This window comes from Triturus cristatus, chromosome 3_1, assembly GCF_964204655.1.
Source record: "Triturus cristatus chromosome 3_1, aTriCri1.1, whole genome shotgun sequence".
In the NCBI taxonomy this organism is placed as follows: Eukaryota; Metazoa; Chordata; class Amphibia; order Caudata; family Salamandridae; genus Triturus; species Triturus cristatus.
Window position 1 is genome coordinate 248,711,507 of NC_140583.1, and position 21,705 is coordinate 248,733,211.

A 21,705-nucleotide genomic window follows, 5' to 3' on the forward strand; every position below is an offset into this window, starting at 1 on the left:
TAGCGGCCTTTGCGACGACACACCTTTGAATCTTCACCGCTGGTTTGGCTCCTCCAGACTGGCTCCTGCTCCTCTGCAAAAGAGAAGCACCCCAGACCTTCCTGGTCTGCACCAGAAGCAAGTCCTCCATTCTTCGTGGGTTCCGCTTGCCAAGGCTTGGTGAGTCCTAGTTTGACTTCGACGCCGCCGACAGCAAGAGCCTTCGTGGGACAGCTCGCCTCCTGGTCCTGGTCGTCCTCGACGTCTCCTGGTACTCGTGGCTGCTGCGACAAGCTTCACCTCTTCACCTGCAATCTCCACGGCATCGCCTGGTTCCTTCCTGGTTCCACGTGACTCCAGTCCAGTCCACTTACTTCACTTCACTCTATTCCTCTCCGCTCAACACCACTCTACTTTGTTCCACGCCCCTTTGGTTTACTAGACTCCAGTCAACACCAATCTGCTTTACTCCACACCGCTCTGCTGTACTCCACGCCACTCTGCTGTACTCCACGCCACTACTCTTCAAATTTGCAGAAACTCCTACTCTACTTAAAAATCTCACAAGCACTGATACTAAAATTATTTTGCTATCTCCTAAAATAACAACTATTATAACTCACTATCTACTACACCCCACTATAATTCCATCTTTCTCAAACTCTTTATCTCTTAAACTCATACACAATTTAAGACAATCTCAATAACTCTTTATACTACCTCAAGGTATAATTATTTGTATTCATTTACTCTCATCGCATACTAACTCCACCTCTGTTTCACACAAATATATTTCTAACCCCCTATACTAACAATATAATCGAACTTTCATTTTCTATCTAGAACATTCTCTATAAATATTATACTAATTACTACAATATGCCATCAAAATATAGCCAAACTTACAAACATCAATAGCTCTAGATAGACACTTGTAAGGTCCCAAAGGTGAGACCTATTGGCTATGCCAATGCTTGTTTATATATATCAGTGATGCTGTATCAATCAAATGTATGTATTTGAGTTATTAAAAGTATGTCATGCGGCATAAGTGCAGATTTAAATTTTAAGGCAGTCACCTGCTTATATAGGAAGCTGAGTCGGGCAACACTACTTCAACTTAATGAGCTGCAGCAGAAGTGGGAAGAGGACCTGGGAGAAACTATAGAGGAGAAAGTATGGGGAGAGCTAACGGAGAGGGTCGGCCAGGTCACTAGAAATGCTGGATTCCAACTGGTAAACTTTTATGTATTTCATAGGGCAGACCTTACCCCAGGGCGCATTACGAAGTACCTCATCATGACCACAGCAGCCTGTCCCTACTGTGGCGAGTTAGACGCGGAGTTCCTCCATATGTTTTGGAGTTGCCCGGAAATAGGGACTTACTAGAGGGAGGTGATGGAAACACTAGTCGAAATTACCGAAAAAGTGACCATGACAGCAGCATACTGTTTACTACACAGATTCCCACACACTTCCAAGAACAAGGTAACAAGCAATGTTCGAGGCATATGAGCTGCAGATCACACACTAAGCATAGATCGCCATCTGGTGTTGGGCCCGGATGTTTGCACTTGTTTTTGTCTTGAAAAATTGTTTGGAATTCACGAGGTAGGCGACTCCTCCTTTTGATGATCGTGCGCATGGGCATCTGCTCCATCTTCAGATTGTTTATTTCCTCCATCGGGCTCGGAAGTGTTTCTCGCGCTCCAGTTCGGAACCGTCACCGATTCCACTCTTGACGTGCAATCCTTCACCCTTCTCCGGTATTGTTGTCGATCGCGATCCCTAGTCGTCGCACATCTCTTCCACATCGAAGTCCTCGATTCCGGTCGGCGACGAAGGCCTTCGGGCCTACCTGGGTCTTGGTATCTGGCTCATGGAAAGAACGCCATTCAAGAAGTTTACCCACACCAATCTGCATGAGGTGTGCAACCTCTGCTTATCTCCGGAGCACGAGGCCAGAGACTGTTCAGCTTGTGCCTCTTTCCGCTCGAAAAAGACCATTCGAGATCGTCGACCCAGGAGAACAATGGCTCGCTCGTCGGTGCCCATTCCCAATGACATCTTCCAGGAGGGTGTCGATGTACCTGAACAGGAGCGAATTGAAGAAGGCTCCGTCAGCGCCTCCGATGCCGATGACTCCCTACATCGAGGACATCACTCCTGGGCAGCAGGTCGTAAGTAAAGACGTCGACCCCGACCCCCTCACTGCACCATTGAAAAAGGCTTCTGACACACCTTCACCTTCGGGCCCAGGTGCACACAGAGAGACTGCTTCCCAAGCCCCTCCCTCGGGCCCGGCAAAGAAGCCTACTAAGCCTTCAGGCGACTCGGGCTTGAGTCAGTCTACCATCAGTACTGAGCGATCACCGGCACCGAAAAAGAAGCTGTCCTCCTCCTCCGTGCCGATCACTGCCTCCACATCCAAGCACTCGGCACCGAAATCTACAGGCACCGCCCATCGACTCCGAAGAAACACTCAGAGCCGAGCAAAAAGCCGATCCCTAAAGCTTCGGATTCACACCCTTCGGAGCCGAAAAAAGCCTCGGTTCTGAAAAAACACCCTGTTTCACAAGCGGCCACAGAGACTGTAAAACATCACAGTTCCAAGCCAAAGGAGCACAAACCCGAGTCGGTGCCGCGCAAGTCTGCCACCGAAAGACCAACCTCTATCAGAAGAGCTATTTAATCCAGACCCTAAACAGAAAACTCATCTAAAAGACCCTAAAACTGGTCAGCTGACTTAAAGTACAAAGAAGAGACCATTGGATACCCCTGTACCGGCTCCACCACCTAAAAAAAGGGACATTGCCACATCTCCCCTCAGGGTCCCTTCTCAACCACCTCCTCCTCCCCCACCTCCACCACATTCTCCTACACCATCTCCTCCACCAGTGGATGATGATGATGACACCTCTGGTGATATAGGAAGGGGGGCGGATGATGAACCACTAGAGGATCCACCATATTCCCCTGACCCCAGGGACGATTATAGTACGCCAGATGTCCCTAATGTTCCACAGGATGACATCTACCCCTCCAGGCCTTCCCCTCCGGAGAACACAATGGGTTTTCACCAGCTTCTACACAGAGCTGCCCAATACCACGGGGTTGACTTGCATACTGACCCTGTGGAAGAGGATTTCCTTATGGACACCTTTGATAACCCACAAAGGTCCACCACTATTCTGCCCATGCTAAAAGGAGTTACCAAGCATGCACCTGAAGAATTTAAAGATTCTGTTAGGACTAGGGTTATTAACCCCAGAATCGAGAAAATATACGAGGCTGCCCAGCAGACCCAGCGTACATTAAGAGCCCCGTACCACTAGACTCCTTTGTCGTCTCGAACACTAGAAAGAGGGCCAACTCTCAAACATCAGGGGAAACGCCACCCGCCGATAAAGAGTCCAAACTCTTAGACACCTCTGGCAAAAGAACCGCTTCACAGGCAGCTAACATTTGGCGTATCGCCAACACTCAAGCACTGTTAGCCAGGTACGATAGGGCACATTACGACCAACTTGAAACCCTATTGCAACACCGCCCGGACAAATATAAGGATGAAGCCAATCACCTTATACAAGAGGGGAAACTCCTCACCAATACCTCCATTCGTTGCGCGCTGGACGTGGCAGATACCGCCTCCAGAGCTGTCAACACAAGTGTTCTCCTGTCTAGACATGTCTGGCTACGCATTTCAGGTTTTAAACCTGAAGTACAAAGTTCCATCTTGAACCAACCATTCGATCAGGAACACTTATTTGGCCCTAATGTTGATTCATCCCTTCAAAAGATGAAGGAGGACACGGAAACAGCTAAATCAATGGGAGCCTTGCAATCGCAAGCTCCCAGACATTCCTTTCGTCGTCCCTCTTACAAGGGCACCTCCAGAGGCTACTCCTCTGACAACCCCTCCACCTCTTATAAGACTCCCACCCAGCCTACATTCACCAGAGGTTACCAGAGAGGAGGCTACAATAACAAAGGTAGAGGCAAGACCAACAACACCTGCTCTGCCACGCCCCCTACCCAATGACTTCCCACCCTCTCCACCCCCCCCCCCTCCTCCCTCACCCTGGCCCATTCCACTCCAGTCGGGGGAAGATTACAACAATTCCTGCCTGTTTGGACCAACATCACCACAGACAGGAGGGTGAGACTAATCATTCAATCGGGCTACTGTCTAGAACTCACCTCTTCGTCCTCCTCCTCCCCCCCCCCCCCCCCCCCAACATACCACCCAAACAGCGCCCAATGTCGTTAGAACATTTATCACTGCTCAAGCAGGAAGTAATCTCCCTCCTACAAAAGAGTACAATAGAACCAGTTCCCCTGCACCAACAAAACACAGGAATTTACTCTCTGTATTTCTCATACCAAAAAAGTACGGCTCTGAGACCTATTCTAGACCTCAGATCCTTAAACCTCTACATACAGTGAGACCATTTTCACATGGTCACACTTCAGCAGGTCCTTCCTCTTCTTTCACAAGGTGACTTCCTTCCTACTCTAGATCTGAAGGACGCCTACTTTCATATTCCCATTCGCACATCTCACAGGAAATATCTCCGGTTCGTAGTGGACGGTCAACTCTACCAATTCAAAGTACTCCCTTTCGGAGTCACCACAGCACCCCGGGTATTCACCAAGTGCCTGGTGGTAGTGGCAGCTCATCTAAGAAGACAGCACATTCACGTCTTCCCATATCTGGACGACTGGCTCATAAAAGCCAGCTCATATAGTCGGTGCATACACCACACTCACGCCACTATTCAACTGCTCCACGATAAACCACGCAGTCTTATCTACAACCGTCCCACATACAACAGTACCCAGGTGCCACAATAGACACCTCAAAAGCACTTGCTTATCCCAGTTCAGCCAGGATAGCAAGCATGCAAACCCTCATAAACAAAACTTCATCCACAAGTTCTTCAACCATTTTTTCAAATGTGGGGCTAACCACACATAGACCTCTTCGCCACACGCGAAAACGCCAAATGCCCAAGCTTTGCCGCCAGATTCCCACACCCATTGTCCAAAGGCAATGCGATATGGATGAATTTGTCAGGCAGATTTGCGTACGCTTTTCCGCCTCTCCCACTCATTCCACTGGTGGTGCGAAAGCTACCGCAACACTCACTGACTCTCATTCTAGTTGCTCCAACTTGGGCCAGACAACCGTGGTACACCACATTACTGGAACTATCTGTGGTTCCGCACCAAAAACTGCACCTCTCCCCACACCTCTTAACCCAGAACCGTGGAGAGATCAGACACCCGGACCCAGCTCAGCTCAACCTTGCGATCTGGCTCCTGAGGTCTTAAAATTCGGTCACCTTACTGTATGAATGTTATTAAAGAGGCTAGACGTCCCACCACTAGAGCCTGCTATGCAGCCAAGTGGAAAAGATTTGTTATATATTACAATAACACCATCAATCCCCTAGATGTGTCTATCCAACACATCATAGGTTACCTGCTACATCTCCAAAAGTGTAAATTGGCATATACATCTATCAGGTTGCCCCTCGCTGCCATAGCGGCCTATTTACAAATTAGGCAACACTTATCACTTTTCAGAGTACCTGCCATCAAAGCATTTATGGAAGGCCTCAAAAGAATAATTCCTCCCAGAGTACAACCCTCACCTTTGTGGAATTTAAACATAGTTCTCACAAGACTAATGGGTCCTCCATTTGAACCTCTACATAAAGGTAAGCTACAATTCTTAACATGGAAAGTTGCTTTTTTATTGGCCATCACTTCTCTTAGAAGAGTTAGGGCCTCATGTAGGAAGCCAAATACCGGTCGGTAACTGCCGAAATTCGGTAAATATCCCGTTACCGACCGGTATTTAGGCATTTGCGATGTAGGTGGCTGATTTTCTGGATTCGGTATTTACCGATTCGGAAATTAAGAAATCGGTAAAATACCGATTCGGTAAATACCGAATCCAGAAATGCTATGTAGGGGGCACTCAAGTGAGTGCATCATTGGTGTCTGGATTCGTTATTTACCACCAACTACTAGTTGATGGTAAATGACGAATACCTTTCAAAAAGCATTTTTGTGCTATTTGAAAAGTGCAATGTGGCAGACATACATGCCCTTAGGGCATGTATGTGCGCCACATGTGCACACATGCATGCAACAAGGTGTCAATGTGACACCCTGCCACCCATGATAATGCCTCCCCTATTACCGATTCGGTATTTACCGAATCGGTAATGGTAACTGGCTTCCCATTCATTCCTATGGGCCTCCAGGCCCATAGGAATGAATGGGAAGGGATGCATTATTACCGATTCGGTAAATACCGATTCTTAAATACCGATATTTACCGAATTGGTAATAATTACCGATTGGTTACCTACATTACATTTACCGATTCATAAATACCGAATCGGTAAAATTCGGTATTTAAGAATCGGTAAATATAATTTACCTACATATGGCCCTACGTGAGCTCCAAGCACTAACCATTCAGGAGCCTTTTTTACAAATACATCATAATAAAGTTGTTCTACGAACTAATCCTAAAATCCTCCCTAAGGTTATTTCTCCCTTCCACCTCAATCAGTCTGTAGATTTGCCAGTGTTTTTCTCGCAAACACAAACAGTCGCAGAAAGAGCTCTTCACACTCTGGATGTCAAAAGAGCTCTGCTTTATTACATTGAGAGAACAAAACCTTTTCGCAAGGCAAAACAACTTTTCGTATCCTTCTCACCACCACATAAAGGCAACCCCATATAAAAATCTGGGATAGCAAGGTGGATAGTCAAATGCATACAGATTTGCTATCACAAAGCAAAACGAACATTATCCGTTCCCCCTAAAGCCCACTCTACCTGAAAGATAGGGGCTTCAGTGGCATTTTCAGGGAACATTTCCTTACATGACATCTTTAAAGCAGCTTACATGGTCTACACCGCACACCTTCACAAAGCACTATTGTGTAGATGTGCAAACAAAACAGCAAGCTAATGTGGGCCAGGCTGTACTCAAAACATTATTTCAAACTACTGCAACAGATACTGGTGGTCGCCGCTAAGGAAGGGTACTGCTATACAATCTATGCTTAGTGTGTGATCTGCAGCTCATATGCCTCGAACGGAAAATGCTACTTACCAGTATGCATCTGTTCTTGGCATGTAGAGCTGCAGATCCACACACGCCCACCCACCTCCCCGGCTACCTTTATCTGTTCCAGTATTATCTTATTTAGATACAGCATACATGGGCATCTTTTCTGTTTCTCACAAAACTCCATCATTTCCCTGCTGGCAAAAAACAATCTGAAGTTGGAGCCGATGCCCATGCGCACTATCATCCAAAGGAGTCACCACCTATCTCGTGACTTCCAAAGACTTTTCCAAGACAAAAACAAGTGCAAACATCCGGGCCCAACACCAGTTGGCGATCTATGCTTAGTGTGTGGATGTGCAGATCTACATGCCAAGAACAGATGCATACTGGTAAGTAGCATTTTCCTTACAGGGCCTGGGATTAATACTAGCGAAACAAGATATTATGAGTCATTAGAAGACAAGGAATGTCCTAACATAGGCAGATGGAGAAGGGAATTTGTGCAGAGGGTAGGGGGCTGAATTAACCACTGTACCATTTATTGACATGTTATTTGCAACTACCCGATACTGAAGCTTTTGAGGACAAATTGAATGAATATGGATGCTAATAATATAATACTGAGTTATATATATGTCAAGAGTGTGATTAGGATTTCTTACACAGCCATGCAAACGTCCATAATGTACTGGTACATGCCTTACAAATGCCCAATAAAGTTTGTTTACAAAACATAAGTGCAGATTTTCATCAAAGGATCTCACTGTTTAGTTAGTGATCATGTTCTGATTTTATCTGTTCTTTGAAGCTCTCTTCTAGCTAAGTGACATAAAATAACTACATTTTAGAACAATGGGGAGCTTTGGTACATTTAAAATGGGCTACTTTCAATGTGTAAAACAGCTTTCAATCATAATGTTTAAAGTGATAATGCTTTGGTTCCAAGCTCTGATATGTTTCACATTGGTTTGGATTGCAGCCATTTACATGTCCCACATGGGACCTTTGCAATTCTAATTTATCAAGTTAACACTTTTCCAAGTTAAGTGCTTGACATTAGGAAGAGGAGCATCGATGAAAGGGTTTCCATTAGTCTTTGAAGTCATAAGGAAAATTTTGCTCAAATAAGATAGACAATTCCTCCATGGGAACTAAACCGAGGTCTAACAAAGTTAAAGTAGCCCCAATAGCAACCCTTTCATACGGCTTCTTTGCAGCATCTTCCCTTGAAAACAGCTGCCATAGTAGTTATTACTTTAGCTTGCAGGCTTAGTGAAGTTAATTACTTATACTCCTAGATCATCTTTGTGGGACTCTTAACTAAAATTATACACAAGCCATTCTCCTTCCTAGTGTCCGCTTTAGGATGGGGAATCTTGTATAGTTGGGATCCTTAAATTACCCATAAAATGACCTAAATCGCCTGTCATTACAGGATATTGGAGAATATAGCTACCTTAAAGGTTTATTGTGAGATTTTAGCTCTTTGGACCTACTGCTTGTCTAGTGTAATTCTTTGTTTTCCTTTTAAAAAAATTAGTAAAGCGAAGCAGTATAGTTTGCTGTATATAAAGTTAAAATCTGAACTGTCCGATTTTTTTAAATAATAAAAACCATTGGCACTAAGCTGAAAAAGCCTTCAAATTGTCTGAAAAACTCCTTCTGAAAAACAGGAATAGTATATGTTGGAAAGTGCTCTGCGATCCTGCACATGGCTTGGTCTGTTCAAGTTTTCATCACTTCACTGAAGTTCACGCAATGAAGAATTGTTGTTACTAGTATTTAACTTTACTTCCTTTCATTCCAAACCACCAGCAAGTTGAATCTACTAAATGTTCATTTTCTGATTGGCATATCAGTCAAACATTGCATCAGTTTTTTCTTTTGAAGGTAATGTAGTAGGCTGATCGGTTGTGTGAACAGCAGTATCATGTGCATGCACCATGGTCGGAATAGTGATACCTCTATATCTCACAAGTGTAATTTCTGTATGAGCGATTAGCTGTGTCAGAAAAATGGTCTATGTACAATGTGTATAAAGAGTGTCAGATGACTGTCCACCCTTCCGCATTCCGAGTAATTTTCTTACCTAGATAAGGCTGTGAGCGTGGATTTTGCTGCCAGAACAAGTTTGATAAAATTGTCCAAATAACTATCCAATCCATAACTTACCAAAAGTATTGCCAAGACATGCAGTCAAATACCTTCTCTGCATTGAAATATGGCATCTAGTGGAAAACTAAGAATGAATACTCAATCACAGCCGAGTAGTTCCATCTTTTTTGCTGACAATCAGTCATTCTATGCTATATTATCAGAAATATCAAGATCTTGTTGGTCTTTTCACCTAGTTCACAATAGATAGAATAATGTAAAACAGATCTTTTGAAAGCCCTGCCTGGACTATCACTAATATGATGGATGATCAACATTTGAAGAAGGCTATGATCTTTACCATTCCCCTCCATATGTTCCTTGTATGTATGGTAAGAGGCAATGCAGGAATAAATTAAGAACAACAAAAACAAACAAAGTGAATTTTAAATTAATATATTATAGATTGAGTTTTACTTACCTTACGCATAATTACCATGCGTGGGAAAGGCTGCGTGGTAAAGGCATCAGTTGTAACGTCATGCACAAAAAAAAAGCATTCTTCATACAAGTCCGAAATCACATAACTAGCAACCATTTCTAGCATAAACAATTCCGCTTTAGATCACACTGCAGCACATAGCTAGCTAATTTATAAATTGTAGATCACGCCCTATTGACCACAGATAAATATGACCACTGCCTCAGGATATTGCTGGACGTCTTAGCTGTCTTTGACCCAATCAACCATCTAACCCTCATCCACAACTTGATGTATTGAATGGGACTCACTGTCTCATCTTACCTATGCAGTGAACACCACCAGTTCATTCACATGTGTACCTCCACACCTCAAAACAGCTTCAAAAGATCTCTCTCACCTACAGTCTCCCGAAGTTGTCCCCTTCACGGAGACTCTTGCGACTCTACTTACAAATAACAGCATCAAAATTCACCAATACACTTAACACACCACTCTAATTGTGCCCTCTGCACTAGACAGCTCATGTTTCAGATTCTTCCTGCAACTATTCCAGATCTGAATGTCCAGCACCCACTTGAAGCTCTATCCAACTAAAACAGATTTTCTGCACTTACCAGAGAGCAAGCAACAACCAATACAAACCTTGCTCAGTACATGAACCTGGATGGAGTTGAACTCCAACTTTTACCCAATACCAAGATACTCTGATTCACTCTGGACACAGACCTTCCCCTCAAGGAATGTATCGCCAAGGCAGCCTGGTACCAACTTTCTCTACTAAGGAAAGTGAAACCATCCTTCCCAGAAAACAAATTGAGAACTGCAGTTCCATCCCTGTACTGGGAAGACCTTCAGCAGACAGTCAGTGTGGTAGAGCAGACTGGTTTTACCTTGAGTGTAGCTATTTACTAATAGTGTGATGGGTGAAAATAGGTATGTATTTGGGAAGATCCTTCATCACTAAAGGAGGAGTGGTTGAAGTAGAGTGATGTGCAGTCAGGATCCAGCTTTCTAAGGAAAGAGTAGTATAAATGGTAGTATGCTCGGACTTATTCAGCTGCTATATAAAAGTGTGATATAAGTGTATACTTGTGCCTAAAAGTATTCATAACACTAAAAAAGAAGGGATGTGTTCTCTTTAAATTCCTTATCACTGTAGAGAGCTGTGTGGGTTTGCACTTGAGGAGTCCTTGTGAACTAAACTTTGGAAGAGAAGTGAATATGCCAGCCTTACTTACTTTTATCATGGTCAATGCACACAATACTCTACCATACTCCCAACTACTATTCCCACAGTCAAGAACAAGACGAGAGCTGAAATGCGTTGGTATGCAGAATCTTTGCACGAATAAACATGTGAAGCATTCCCTAGTGTCCTGATTATCTCTTGACTGTGGAGATAGATGTTTTAGAGTACTGGAGCCCGATCAGGATCGCCGTCAAGACAGCCCTGGATCTCTGGACCTTTCTATGAGGTACTCTACCATACTATGCTACTTTACCACCTATAGTACAGGTTTGTTGATGTGCAATCTTAGTGCGGTGAGAGGTAGCAGAAATAAGTGAAAGTGTGCCTGGGAGACCTCCGGAAACACTTGCGTTTGTCACATATTAGCAGATTTCCTTAAAATTCCTGAACACCAAATAAAGTTAGATGGAGAAGGTTATTTGAAGGATAAGGTTATTTGAAGGATTTATGTGACCGTATTAATGTTCCTGTGACCTAACCTAATTGTCTTTAATTTCTCCAATCATATCTGAGTGAGCAAAATAAAAAAAGGTTGGCGCGAATGGGTGTTGGTAGGATAATGTGGCCTATGGTGCTCTGTATTTTTTTATTTGCCTCCTCCAGCATCCAAACTACAACCCAAAATACATGGTGCCACCTCTATGTTCCATAATGTTCCCACATTGCTTTTGGAAACACTCCGGAGACTTATATGCTCCCAAATGTTATGAATCACAGAATTGAAGTTCCCCAAGTACCCCATTCCACTAATGTAGCCATGAAACATCCCAAAATGTGCAATGGGACTTTCACCCCCTCCTCCCGCTTTCGTACGTCGCTAAAGTAGTTCAAGAGTTTTGCAGCTAATTTAGCAAGCTAATGCTTCCCAAGTAAAGAACAAATGTGCACCAAAAGAGGGCATGTTAGAGCAGAATACCAAATTATAATGGAACCGGAGTAAAAAGCAGCATTGATGAGCCACTGATCAGCCAAAAGTGCATAAAGAAAGTAAAAATGTGTTGCTCGCCCTCCCGTAGGTGAGGTGCACTATTAACTGGTATACGTTGTCCTTATCTCCGAACCTAGCATTACCATTAAGCTCCATGCTTGTTTTTGTTTTTTCTTATTTTTAGAATTTCTCAACGAAATCTGATGTATGGAGCTTTGGAATCTTGCTCTGGGAAATTTACTCTTTCGGACGTGTGCCTTACCCTAGAATTGTAAGTATGACGGACATTTTCAAATCATGTTATGATCTGTAACTATTTGGATTACTGTATGAGTAAACGTTGTTGCTGCAAAGTGCCTTCTACTATTTAAGAGTGGTGTGCTAGGACTAGGCAGTCCTATTGGTTGCTAATATGGGAAATGGTGGGATGAGTCCAATCTGCTTATGGATGATATTCGATGGATGTGGGAAGTAGGACACTTCTTCCTCCAAATATCCATTAACAAATAACAGGTTAGGTGCTAGTCCAGAATCAAGGGAATTATGTAGGTGAAAGATGGACATGCCCATTATTATGTTGACTAATGGTACTCTGGTGCGAGCAGTCATATCCAAGTGCGAGTTAGATATACGTCTGAACATAACGAGAATAGAGACGAGTCCTTCAAGAAACGAGAGTGAACTTTGAGGCTGACCTGGCTAGGCATAACTGCCACAGTAAGTAAAAGAAAGGAAGGTTTTAGGATGAGCGAGTGTGAGACTAGAGGGAGCTGTGACTGGTCAATATACAATTCTAATGGGGATAGAATTAAGCAATTTGAAAAAACAGTATCTGAGAGGAGTAGTATTGAGTGGGAGATGCACATTGGTCCCATTTTTGGCGGAGGTAGCATAACCTATGACACATGAAAGCAGCTACTTCACTTAGTGATATCTACTTGCTTAATTATCGTGTCTGATTTTCACAAGCATTGCAAACATTCAGAAATGGGGAGAGTCCTGTTTAGGTGGAGCGAATAAATGCATGCAACCAGTGTTTTCTCAATGTCTTTAGAAAGTTGAGCTTGAGACAGGAATGAGTCAATTGTCCTTTCGTGCCACTCATTTACAACTAAATATTTGGTATTGTGGAGTATTGTAGTGTTTCTTCTTTGATATGGTTGACCCACAAGAAGAGGGAAAAAGACAGAATTGAAATGTCTAGCAAAGTCAGGGCCATTGTTTTATTTACCGTCTTTCTGAAACTCAGGAGGTGTGAGCGTGACCTAACAAAGTATAGAGTTCCACAGATGGGATATTTTAATCCACATGCTGCCACTGTAGTGCATAAATCTAACCAATGAAGTGATGACCTTAATTAGCTTATAAGTTGGCAATGGCGAAGTCCGAATGATGGCTCTGGAAGTGCAGTTAGAAGTGGAGCGTACCAAGGTGATCCTGACCAAGTGGGGAATCTTAAATTATTTACACACTTCCAGTGGGAACCAATGTAGGGTCTAAGGTGATCAGGCACTGAATCTCTGTTTTTGAAACAAAGCACTGTTCTGTGTGTTTTGGTCGCTCTGTTTGGGAGGGTTGGAGACGGTGGTGTCGGTAGAATGTTTAGACGATAAGTGGCATGAAACAACATCTCCTAGGGTGGGAGAGTGCCATCTTTTTAATTTGTGGGAGAATAGTGGGAATTATTGGAGACATCTTAGTTTGGGTTTAAAGAGTGTTGAATGTGATGGAAGCAGAATTCTAGGGTCTAGTTTACCAAAATAGGAGACTCGCATCTACAATGTAGGATGAACCGAGGTAGCCTTTTCTTCACAATGTATATGTGTATACTTGGATAGATCTTGGAGTGTTAGAAGCGTGTATTTTTATTTAAAATACATATGTCTGTTTAGCCTTAGTAAGATTGATGTGCTTCGTTGCTACTGCTAGAAGAGGAAGGTTTACAGGATATTGATTAGCCTTGATGTACCTTTTATTTCCATATCTTAGCCCCTAAAGGATGTGGTGCCAAGGGTCGAAAAAGGGTACAAGATGGAGTCCCCTGATGGTTGCCCCCACGTGGTGTATGAGGTAATGAAGCAGTGCTGGATCTTGGACCCCCACATGCGACCTACCTTCAGAAAACTGCGGGAACAGCTAGAACATATCAAAGCCAAGGAGTTGTACCTGTGAGTCGGGTCCTGAAGGCCCTTCCTTCAGAGACTTTTCCCCACTTCATCAGACCGTGTATCCTCACTGGTGAGGGAAGAAAAGAGAAGATGGGACTTGAAAGTAACAGACTTAAGAGATACCTGAGCGTAAAAAGAGCTCTGGCATTGATGCAAAAGGACTCTTAGGGAAACAAGCATATTGAACTGCACATATCTAAAGATTCCCTGATCGCCTCCCTCGTTGTCCTGGCATTTCTTCATCGGTTTGCCCTTCCCAGCCTCTGCCTTAAACCTTACATATCCTACAACACTTCTCGATCCCCCCACATTATAATCTGCCCCATGCTTTTGTCTGCAGCATTGAGAATGTATAATCCCCACATACCAAGTCCCTTCTACTACTACGCTGATGGAACAGGCATCTAGAGAAATTACATTACAAGGGCATTGAAGGCAAAAGCTACTTCCATATCTTTCTCAGTGAGAAAGGGAGACAGCAGAAAAAAAATTGGAGTCCTTCAAGCACCAACATCTTTGTTTTATTCATTAGAGAGCCTAGTATTCACCATCTCCTACTTGGTCGGGTGTCCATTGTTAAAAGAACATTACTCTGGCAAACCTGGAAAAGAATATCTAATCAAGAACCTTTGTTTCCCTTCGTTACGTCTGGGAATCGGAGAGATTTGTGGCTGTTTCCTACTGGCAGATCTTAGCTTTGTATGAACATCAAGGACTCCAGAAGTGGTATTTTTCAGCCTGGACTAAGTGCAAGTCAGCCACTATGGTATTTGTAAACTGCAAAGGCCGGCCCTTTGGTCATTATTGCTAGTATCAAAGTTGCTAATCCATTTTTATGGATTATTAGCAGCTCCAAACTATAACGCCATTATTAACATGTACTTTCTTTTACAGCGGAAGCCATAGTACCCGGCAGATAAGTTGTTTGGTGGTTTGAGAACTAACCTTGGTATGTTCTACTTCAAGCCTCCAAAATCTCCTTATCTTGTTGATTGAAGGTTCCAGGTCTCATCGATCATGCTGTTTGATGCCATTCAAGGAGTTTGAGATCAAATTGCCCCACCGCTAGAAAAGGCAAACTAGTAATATAAGGTGCATCAGCCTATTGGGCAAGCGTGTGGGGTGAAAGGGACACCTGTGTATCAGTACCGGTAAATGGCAAAAGCGTGTCACTGTTGTTATCCTGGAGAGGCACAAAGGATCAGTCTTTGATTTGGGATGAATGAGGGAGGGTTAAAGAGTAGCCAAAGAATAACTTTCCGGTGAAAGACATGTGTTCTTGACTTATACTCTGGGTGTGTTTAATCCATGAGAAAGAGTCCTTTGCAGAAATTGATCTTAAAAGAAAAATTATTAAACTAAAATGCATGGATTGAAATTCTGATTTTTGCCAGGATAAATTCTTCCCTCCCTCATGTTTGCGGTCTTCTTTTTTGACAGGGTTCCAATTTGAGGTTTCATGAAGTAAAAAGGGAGTGCTGGATTCCCAAACTGATGATCACTATAAATTAGGATTCTTCCTTAAGGGAAATCGAAAGGAATATGTTTTCCTCTTAAATATTTCCTCCTGTATATTTTCTGTCCCATCCCTTCTAAACAGCATCTTTAAATCGAAAATATCTCCTGCTTTTCATTTTGCGTGAATTCTAAGGTTTAGCCTCTGCTGTACATCTCAGCCTGTGAAATCAAGTGTCTCATCTTTATAGTGTCTGCAGGGTAGGTGTTGCACATTGTCCCTTGTGAGCACTTTGTCTTTCAGATCCTATGGACCCACACCTGCAGTCTTACACCCTTGTATGTTTTTGGGTGTGTTGCTGTGAAAGGTGGGTTTCAGCAGTGTTCAAGTCTGTAATGGTGGTGTAGGGTTTATATTTTTAAGTCACACAAGGAAATTAATCAAACACCCTAGAAAGAAAATTCTAATATTGTTAGAAGTTTCTGTTGATGTGTGTTACCAGTTGGGAGGAGGTGAAAAGGAGGGTGGTGAACACTATTGCCTTCCTGTCAACCATTACTCCACATTACGGAGACTTGTGCCCCTCTCACCACTCAAATAGCCTTGTGAGGAATTGATTGCATGTTTTAACGAACGCCTTGTACGCACACAGCCAGTAGGTCTCGTACAAGAGTAAACAAACTTGCTTTGAGTTAGAGAGGGCATACAAGGTTACCTGTGCTTCATATTTGGCATAAGTGCCTCGAAGAACTAGACATTTAATTCTGTTGCACGTAAGATTAGTTTGGCACCGTCCTTCGTAGGAGCATGCTGTCTCCCATTCCCTGTGTGGTTGTCCTTTCACCCTTTACTCTGAAACTCTTTCCACATTCACCCTCCCACACTCGATTTTTCCTCTTGCACCCATTGCTTCCCTCGCATGTTGTCATGCCAGTGTCTTTTGTTCTGTGCCTCATTTTCACACCTTGGTGAACCACACATAATCAAGTAGAGGTGAAATGAGATCAGACTGGCACTCAGATGGACGTACGAGGTGGCTAACATATTTTCTCTTATCAAAGGCGCCCTTCCCTAAGGCAGAAAGCTACCACCACAGGCGACTTAAATTTCGGTCCAAATGTGTTTTTGGGTTGTTTTTTTAAACTTTTTGTTCTTTTGTCTTGTATTATTTTTTTTTACTGTTTTTGTTAAAATCAAGGAAGAAATAATAATAATGGCTGTTCTGGGTTTTACTGAAGTACGAATCATTTTTTTATTGTAAAAGAGAACGAAAAAACGACTGCAAAAATGTAAAAAAAAAGAAAAAATCCTCCTTCGAGGGACAAGTGTTTCTTTGTTGAAATGTTTGCATGCAGTCTGCAGCGTCCTTCCCATTCCTACCTACTGCTTTCTATTTCCGTATATGCTGCCAGTGGTCAGAGTATATGTGTAATAAAACCATTCCATATGGGCCGTTGTCAGCGTTTTGCTTTTGTACCGGGTGGCTAAATTTCAAGTATAGTTTTCTAGTATTACTTATGTGCACATCACTGCGCTAAATGTGATACAACAAATTTATATTGCACCAAAGTAAGAACAACTTCATGCAGACTGTAGTTCTCAACGTATTGTATTATTATCTGAGCAAATACATAGAAGAATGAATTGAATAATGTGAGCGCAACGCAGTCCTGCGAAGTGCTTGGGATCAGGAAAATTACAAATGTAGTGAACATATAGTGAGAGGTGTAAGGCACAAATGAAACTGAAATGTTTTTATTATGGTGGTTTGAGCTAATGGATGGGGTGTACCTATTCTTCTACCTGGGCTAGTAAACATTTTTATCTCTATGGAAATAGGCACTGGCATCACCAGGACTGCCTGAATGTATTTGGGGACATATGCTAAATTACTGGAAAAGGAAAGCAATAATGTAACTTGGTTAGCAAAAATATTAATTTCTGCAAGATAGGTATCACATTAAAATCTATACAAGTTTGGAGTGGTGAACTAAAACCACCTCTCTCTGGTATATTTGTAGAATTAAATATACATCCACTGTATGAGAAAGTCATTATCTAACTAGGCAGCCCTTTTTCTCCACACAAAACAGTTTGTTTGTAGCTTGTTGAAGATAACATGGGTTTCACTCTCCTTCAATCTAATGTTGTGTTCAGAATACTGTAACTTCTCAGGTTTTTGGTTTGATCCATACCTGGAAAGACGTGTGATCACACAATCCAGTATGCTTAAGGAAACGGTCTCCACCATAGAATCTTTCTAACACCATCTGCGCTGTCTGTGCTTCATAAAGAAATGTCACAAAGAGGAAAACTCCTCATTTATTGGTATAAGAATTTGCTGAATCTATAGTTAATGGAGCATCATCGAAAGACTAGAACAAAGTTGTGAGTTTTCATCAACAACTACTGCTGTGGTTTATTTGCTGCTTTATGGGACATGTGAGAATGACCTCAAGGGGGTGAGGTATTGATGTCATTCATTGTATCATACACAATTTGGAAACTTGGACCGTCTTAGAGTTTGCAAGCAGAACACAAAGAATCTAAATGTTAGTTATGTAAATTGGGCTTCTGATTGAGGCTTCTACCTGAGGTTTCTTCACCTGTAGATCAACACCCAGGTGTCAAGACTGAATCTGGAAAACTTCAAAGCAACAAGGTCGCCAGTAGAGGGAGCTATACTCAGTGCGCCCCAGAAAGTGATGCCAGGCAGCGCCACCGAGGCTATAAAACCGTCCTTCCTGGCACATCAACGTCCGTTCCCTATTTTCTGCGCCTTTAACATAGTCAGAGCTTTACTGTCTGAAGAAATTTCCTCACCAAATTTAAATTAGAAAGCAGTACTGTGTCTCCTCCCAAGAAGTGTGAGTTTAAAACCCTGTAGGGACTGTGAAGGGCAGATGTCCATTACAGACCCCCAAGCAGTTAGTCTGTGGTGCTTAGGGTCCAATCACAACTTAAAGACCTGATTATCAAGCCTCAGCATGCCTCCCAAGGAGCTGAAGGCAAACTCTTCATGGCTTGGTGAAGCACAAACATCCACACCTAAAGCATTTTCAGCACCGTTCCTGCTCTCCATCTTCTTCGGCCAAGAAGAAGAGGAAGCACGGGAGGAAGGAGTAAAAGTATTGCAAGCATAAGTCTCCTCGTCGATCTCCATCTCCCACAGGACCTTCATCCTCGGAACCGGAGCTTGTCAACTTGACGCCGATGGATCCTCCCACAGCACTGCACTTTTCTATGGACCTGGCTTCGGACAGACCCCCATTCTCAAGAGCCTTCGGTGCTGGCACAACCATCTGTCCAGCCTTCAACACCAACCCAGGCATTTCCTTAAAAAATGTTTTCAATCGTTGTCAAGGCCTGTGATATCCAGTGCGCCATCAAAACCAGTGCCTTTGCCCCATTGCTTTGACCAGGCGCTCAACCACTTGGTGCCGCAGCTAATGTCCTGGACGGCTCCAACCCCACTTTCACTGCTGCCTCTTCCAGTGCCACAGCCTGACATCAAGCCTCAGATTCACTTCTGCAGAGACGCCCAGAGGTTGCTTAAAAAAGAGGCCTATAGAGCAACCCTCAATGAAATATTTGGTCAAGATACTGACCCTGTGGAGTATTTCCATGTCGGTGACCCAGATCAGGACCCTCGTGGATTTCAAGGCCCCACTTCTGCCAGTGAGCTGGCTATGGACTACCCCACTATACCACCAACACCAGAGGTCGTGTCTTTGCGTAAGGTCATGTTAAAGGCCACAAAGGTGTTGGACTTACAGTTCTGCCCTCAGCGACTTCTTCATAACGCTTCTCCCCTTCTATGAGGCTTTATTGGAACCTGTGATGGCGGCATGGGTGAAGCCATCCTCTGCTCTGGTGGTTAGCCTGCTCATTGCCTGTCGTTTTCATTCCGCTCCTGGAGATCCCACCTTCCTTTCCACGCACCTCCGAGAGCTTGGTCATCCGGTTGTCCTGTTTGGGGACCCAATTGAGAGATGCCTTCCATTCAACCCCATTTGACAGGGATGCAAAAAGTGTGTGGCGAGAAGGCATTTTTTGCAAAGAGTATAGCCTTGAAAGTCCTTTAATGCAACTGCCTTCTCGCCAGCTACAACCACGTCTTGTGGGACATGGCCCAAATGATTCTCCCGCATGTTCCTGCCGACATGAAGGAATGTTTTTAGAAGCGCTTTGCGGATGAACAATGTCTCCCGGCATAATATCAAGTCTGGACTGGACACCGCAGATGCCAGAGCCATGGGTACCTCGGTAATGGTACGATGCCCCGCTTGGCTCAGGACATCCAATTTTTCATCTGATCTCCAGGTTAAGCAGGTGGACCTCCCCTTCAACTTTGTCTGCTTCTTTGGAAACAAGACCAATTTGGCACTGGAGCAGTATGGGGCCTGTAAATCCACTGCCAGATCTTTGAGCCTTCAGCTTTCTCCTCCGACCAAGGACTTCCAGTCTTTTTGTGGCTTAGGAAGAGGCTCCTCCTTTCGGTCCTGGCAGTAAACACCAGCTCGCCAGCAGCAGAACAATCTTCTCGCCGTTAGGACAGAGGTTCTGGTAGAGATAAAGGCTGTGGATCTGCCTAACAGTCTTCTTCCTCTCCCCCCACTACGCAAGAAAAGCTGGCCTCGTTTGATTCCCCAAAACCCCATGGAGCCTGTGGGAGGGCTGGTGTCCCGCTTTCTTATGGCCTCAAAGGCCATTACTTCAGACTTGTGAGTCCTTCAAATGTAAAAAGGGCTGCACCCTTCCCTTCCTTCAGGTTCGCTCCCCCCTAACAACCCTACCCTCCCCCAAACCCCCCCCCCCCCCCCCCCTTCCGCCTTCTCCTTCATTTTCGCCTCCCGACCATTTGGCCATTCTACAGCAGGAGGTGGCAGCTCTCCTCCTGAAGAAGCGGTGGAGTTAGTGCCACAGATGGAAAGGGCCAAGGTGGTTACACATGTTACTTCCTGGGGCCTAAGACGGAATTTGGTCTGCGTCCGATTCTGGATCTCAAGAGCCTGAACTACTTCCTCACAAAGGAGGCATGCTGACACTAGCTCAAGTTCCAATGGTGTTGGAGCTTGGAGACTAGATGGGGTCCCTGGGTCTGAAGGATGCATACTTCCACATCTGTATCCTGCAAACTCATCGGAAGTACTTGAAGTTTGCGGTGAATTCTACGCACTACCGATGTGCAATACTACTCTTTGGTTTGACATTGGCACCTCAAGTCTTCACAAAGGTGATGGCAGTGGTTGCAGCGCATCTCAGACGGTTGGGTATCCACGACTGACTCCTCAAAGCCAGCGCGCTAGACATGTCGGTTCATCTGAGGTAGAAGGCAACTGTGCTGTTCAACAAGGGGTTTTTTGGGGGGTCAAAATTATTTTTATTAGACAAATAGCAATATATAGGGTGGCAATACAATAAAGAGATAGAAAAGAAGCATCACTCCCCATGATTGTTAAACCAGTTATTGAGGGTTCAAATACCTCATTTGAGGGAGGCAAAATAGTTAGCCATGGTTAGTGATCAGCCAACCCTATCACTCTTCTATTTTAAGCGTTGTAAGTCATGGAACTTTATACCCCCCGTCCAACTCCTCCTCCCTCTACCCTTAGCCCCTCCCCCCCAACAACAAAATAACAAGGAACATGGTGGCTGGATGGTATGTATACTGGTCTCTGAGTCTAGTTTAGATGTCTGAAAACGTCCTGTGGAACTCCAGTGTCGGGTCATCTGCTCAGGATGTTGAGGAGGCCCTAGCCTAGAACTGGAATAAGTGCATATCTCGTAGAGAGGGTAGGCAGACCGCCAAGGGGAGGCCACTCGTGAGATCAGCGAAAAGAGGGCCTCATTCATAATCAAAATGTTTATATTCATCTCTAAAAATATCAGCCATCCTTTTTTTATGGTGAGTAGTCTCCAAAGGCGCGAGTGCCATTGGGAGAGCACCGGCGCTCCCTTTTTTTTCCATGCCGCTGCAATCGCGGTTTTGGCAGCCCCTAGACATGTCCACATTATGGCCCTATGCGCCTTTGTTTGATCTTCTAGCTCTGGGTCTCTTATTCCTAGAAGGGCACCCTCCATGGAGATTGGAATAGGATACCCGCGGACAAGGCCTGGAACGAACTCCGTCAACATCAGACCCTCCCCTACCCTGCACACCTTCAGGAAGAGCCTCAAGACCTGGCATTACGACTGACCTTTCTTGTGTTGCTGCCACCCTAACCTGTGGCTGTAGGGCCCAATCTTTG

General features: G+C 44.1%; 1 protein-coding gene across 6 annotated transcripts in view; it reads left to right on the plus strand.

The window, feature by feature from the left end:
* Nucleotides 1-16,904, plus strand: part of CSK (C-terminal Src kinase) — a 528,738-nt gene extending 511,834 nt beyond the window's left edge. For all 6 annotated transcript variants that reach the window (XM_085643801.1, XM_085643797.1, XM_085643802.1 and 3 more), the window contains 2 exons: nucleotides 12,015-12,101; nucleotides 13,820-16,904. In XM_085643801.1, coding sequence (XP_085499927.1) covers nucleotides 12,015-12,101; nucleotides 13,820-14,002 — 270 coding nt within the window. In that variant the 3' untranslated portion in view covers nucleotides 14,003-16,904. The remainder of the gene's footprint in view (nucleotides 1-12,014; nucleotides 12,102-13,819) is intronic.
* Nucleotides 16,905-21,705: the final 4,801 nt, after the last annotated feature.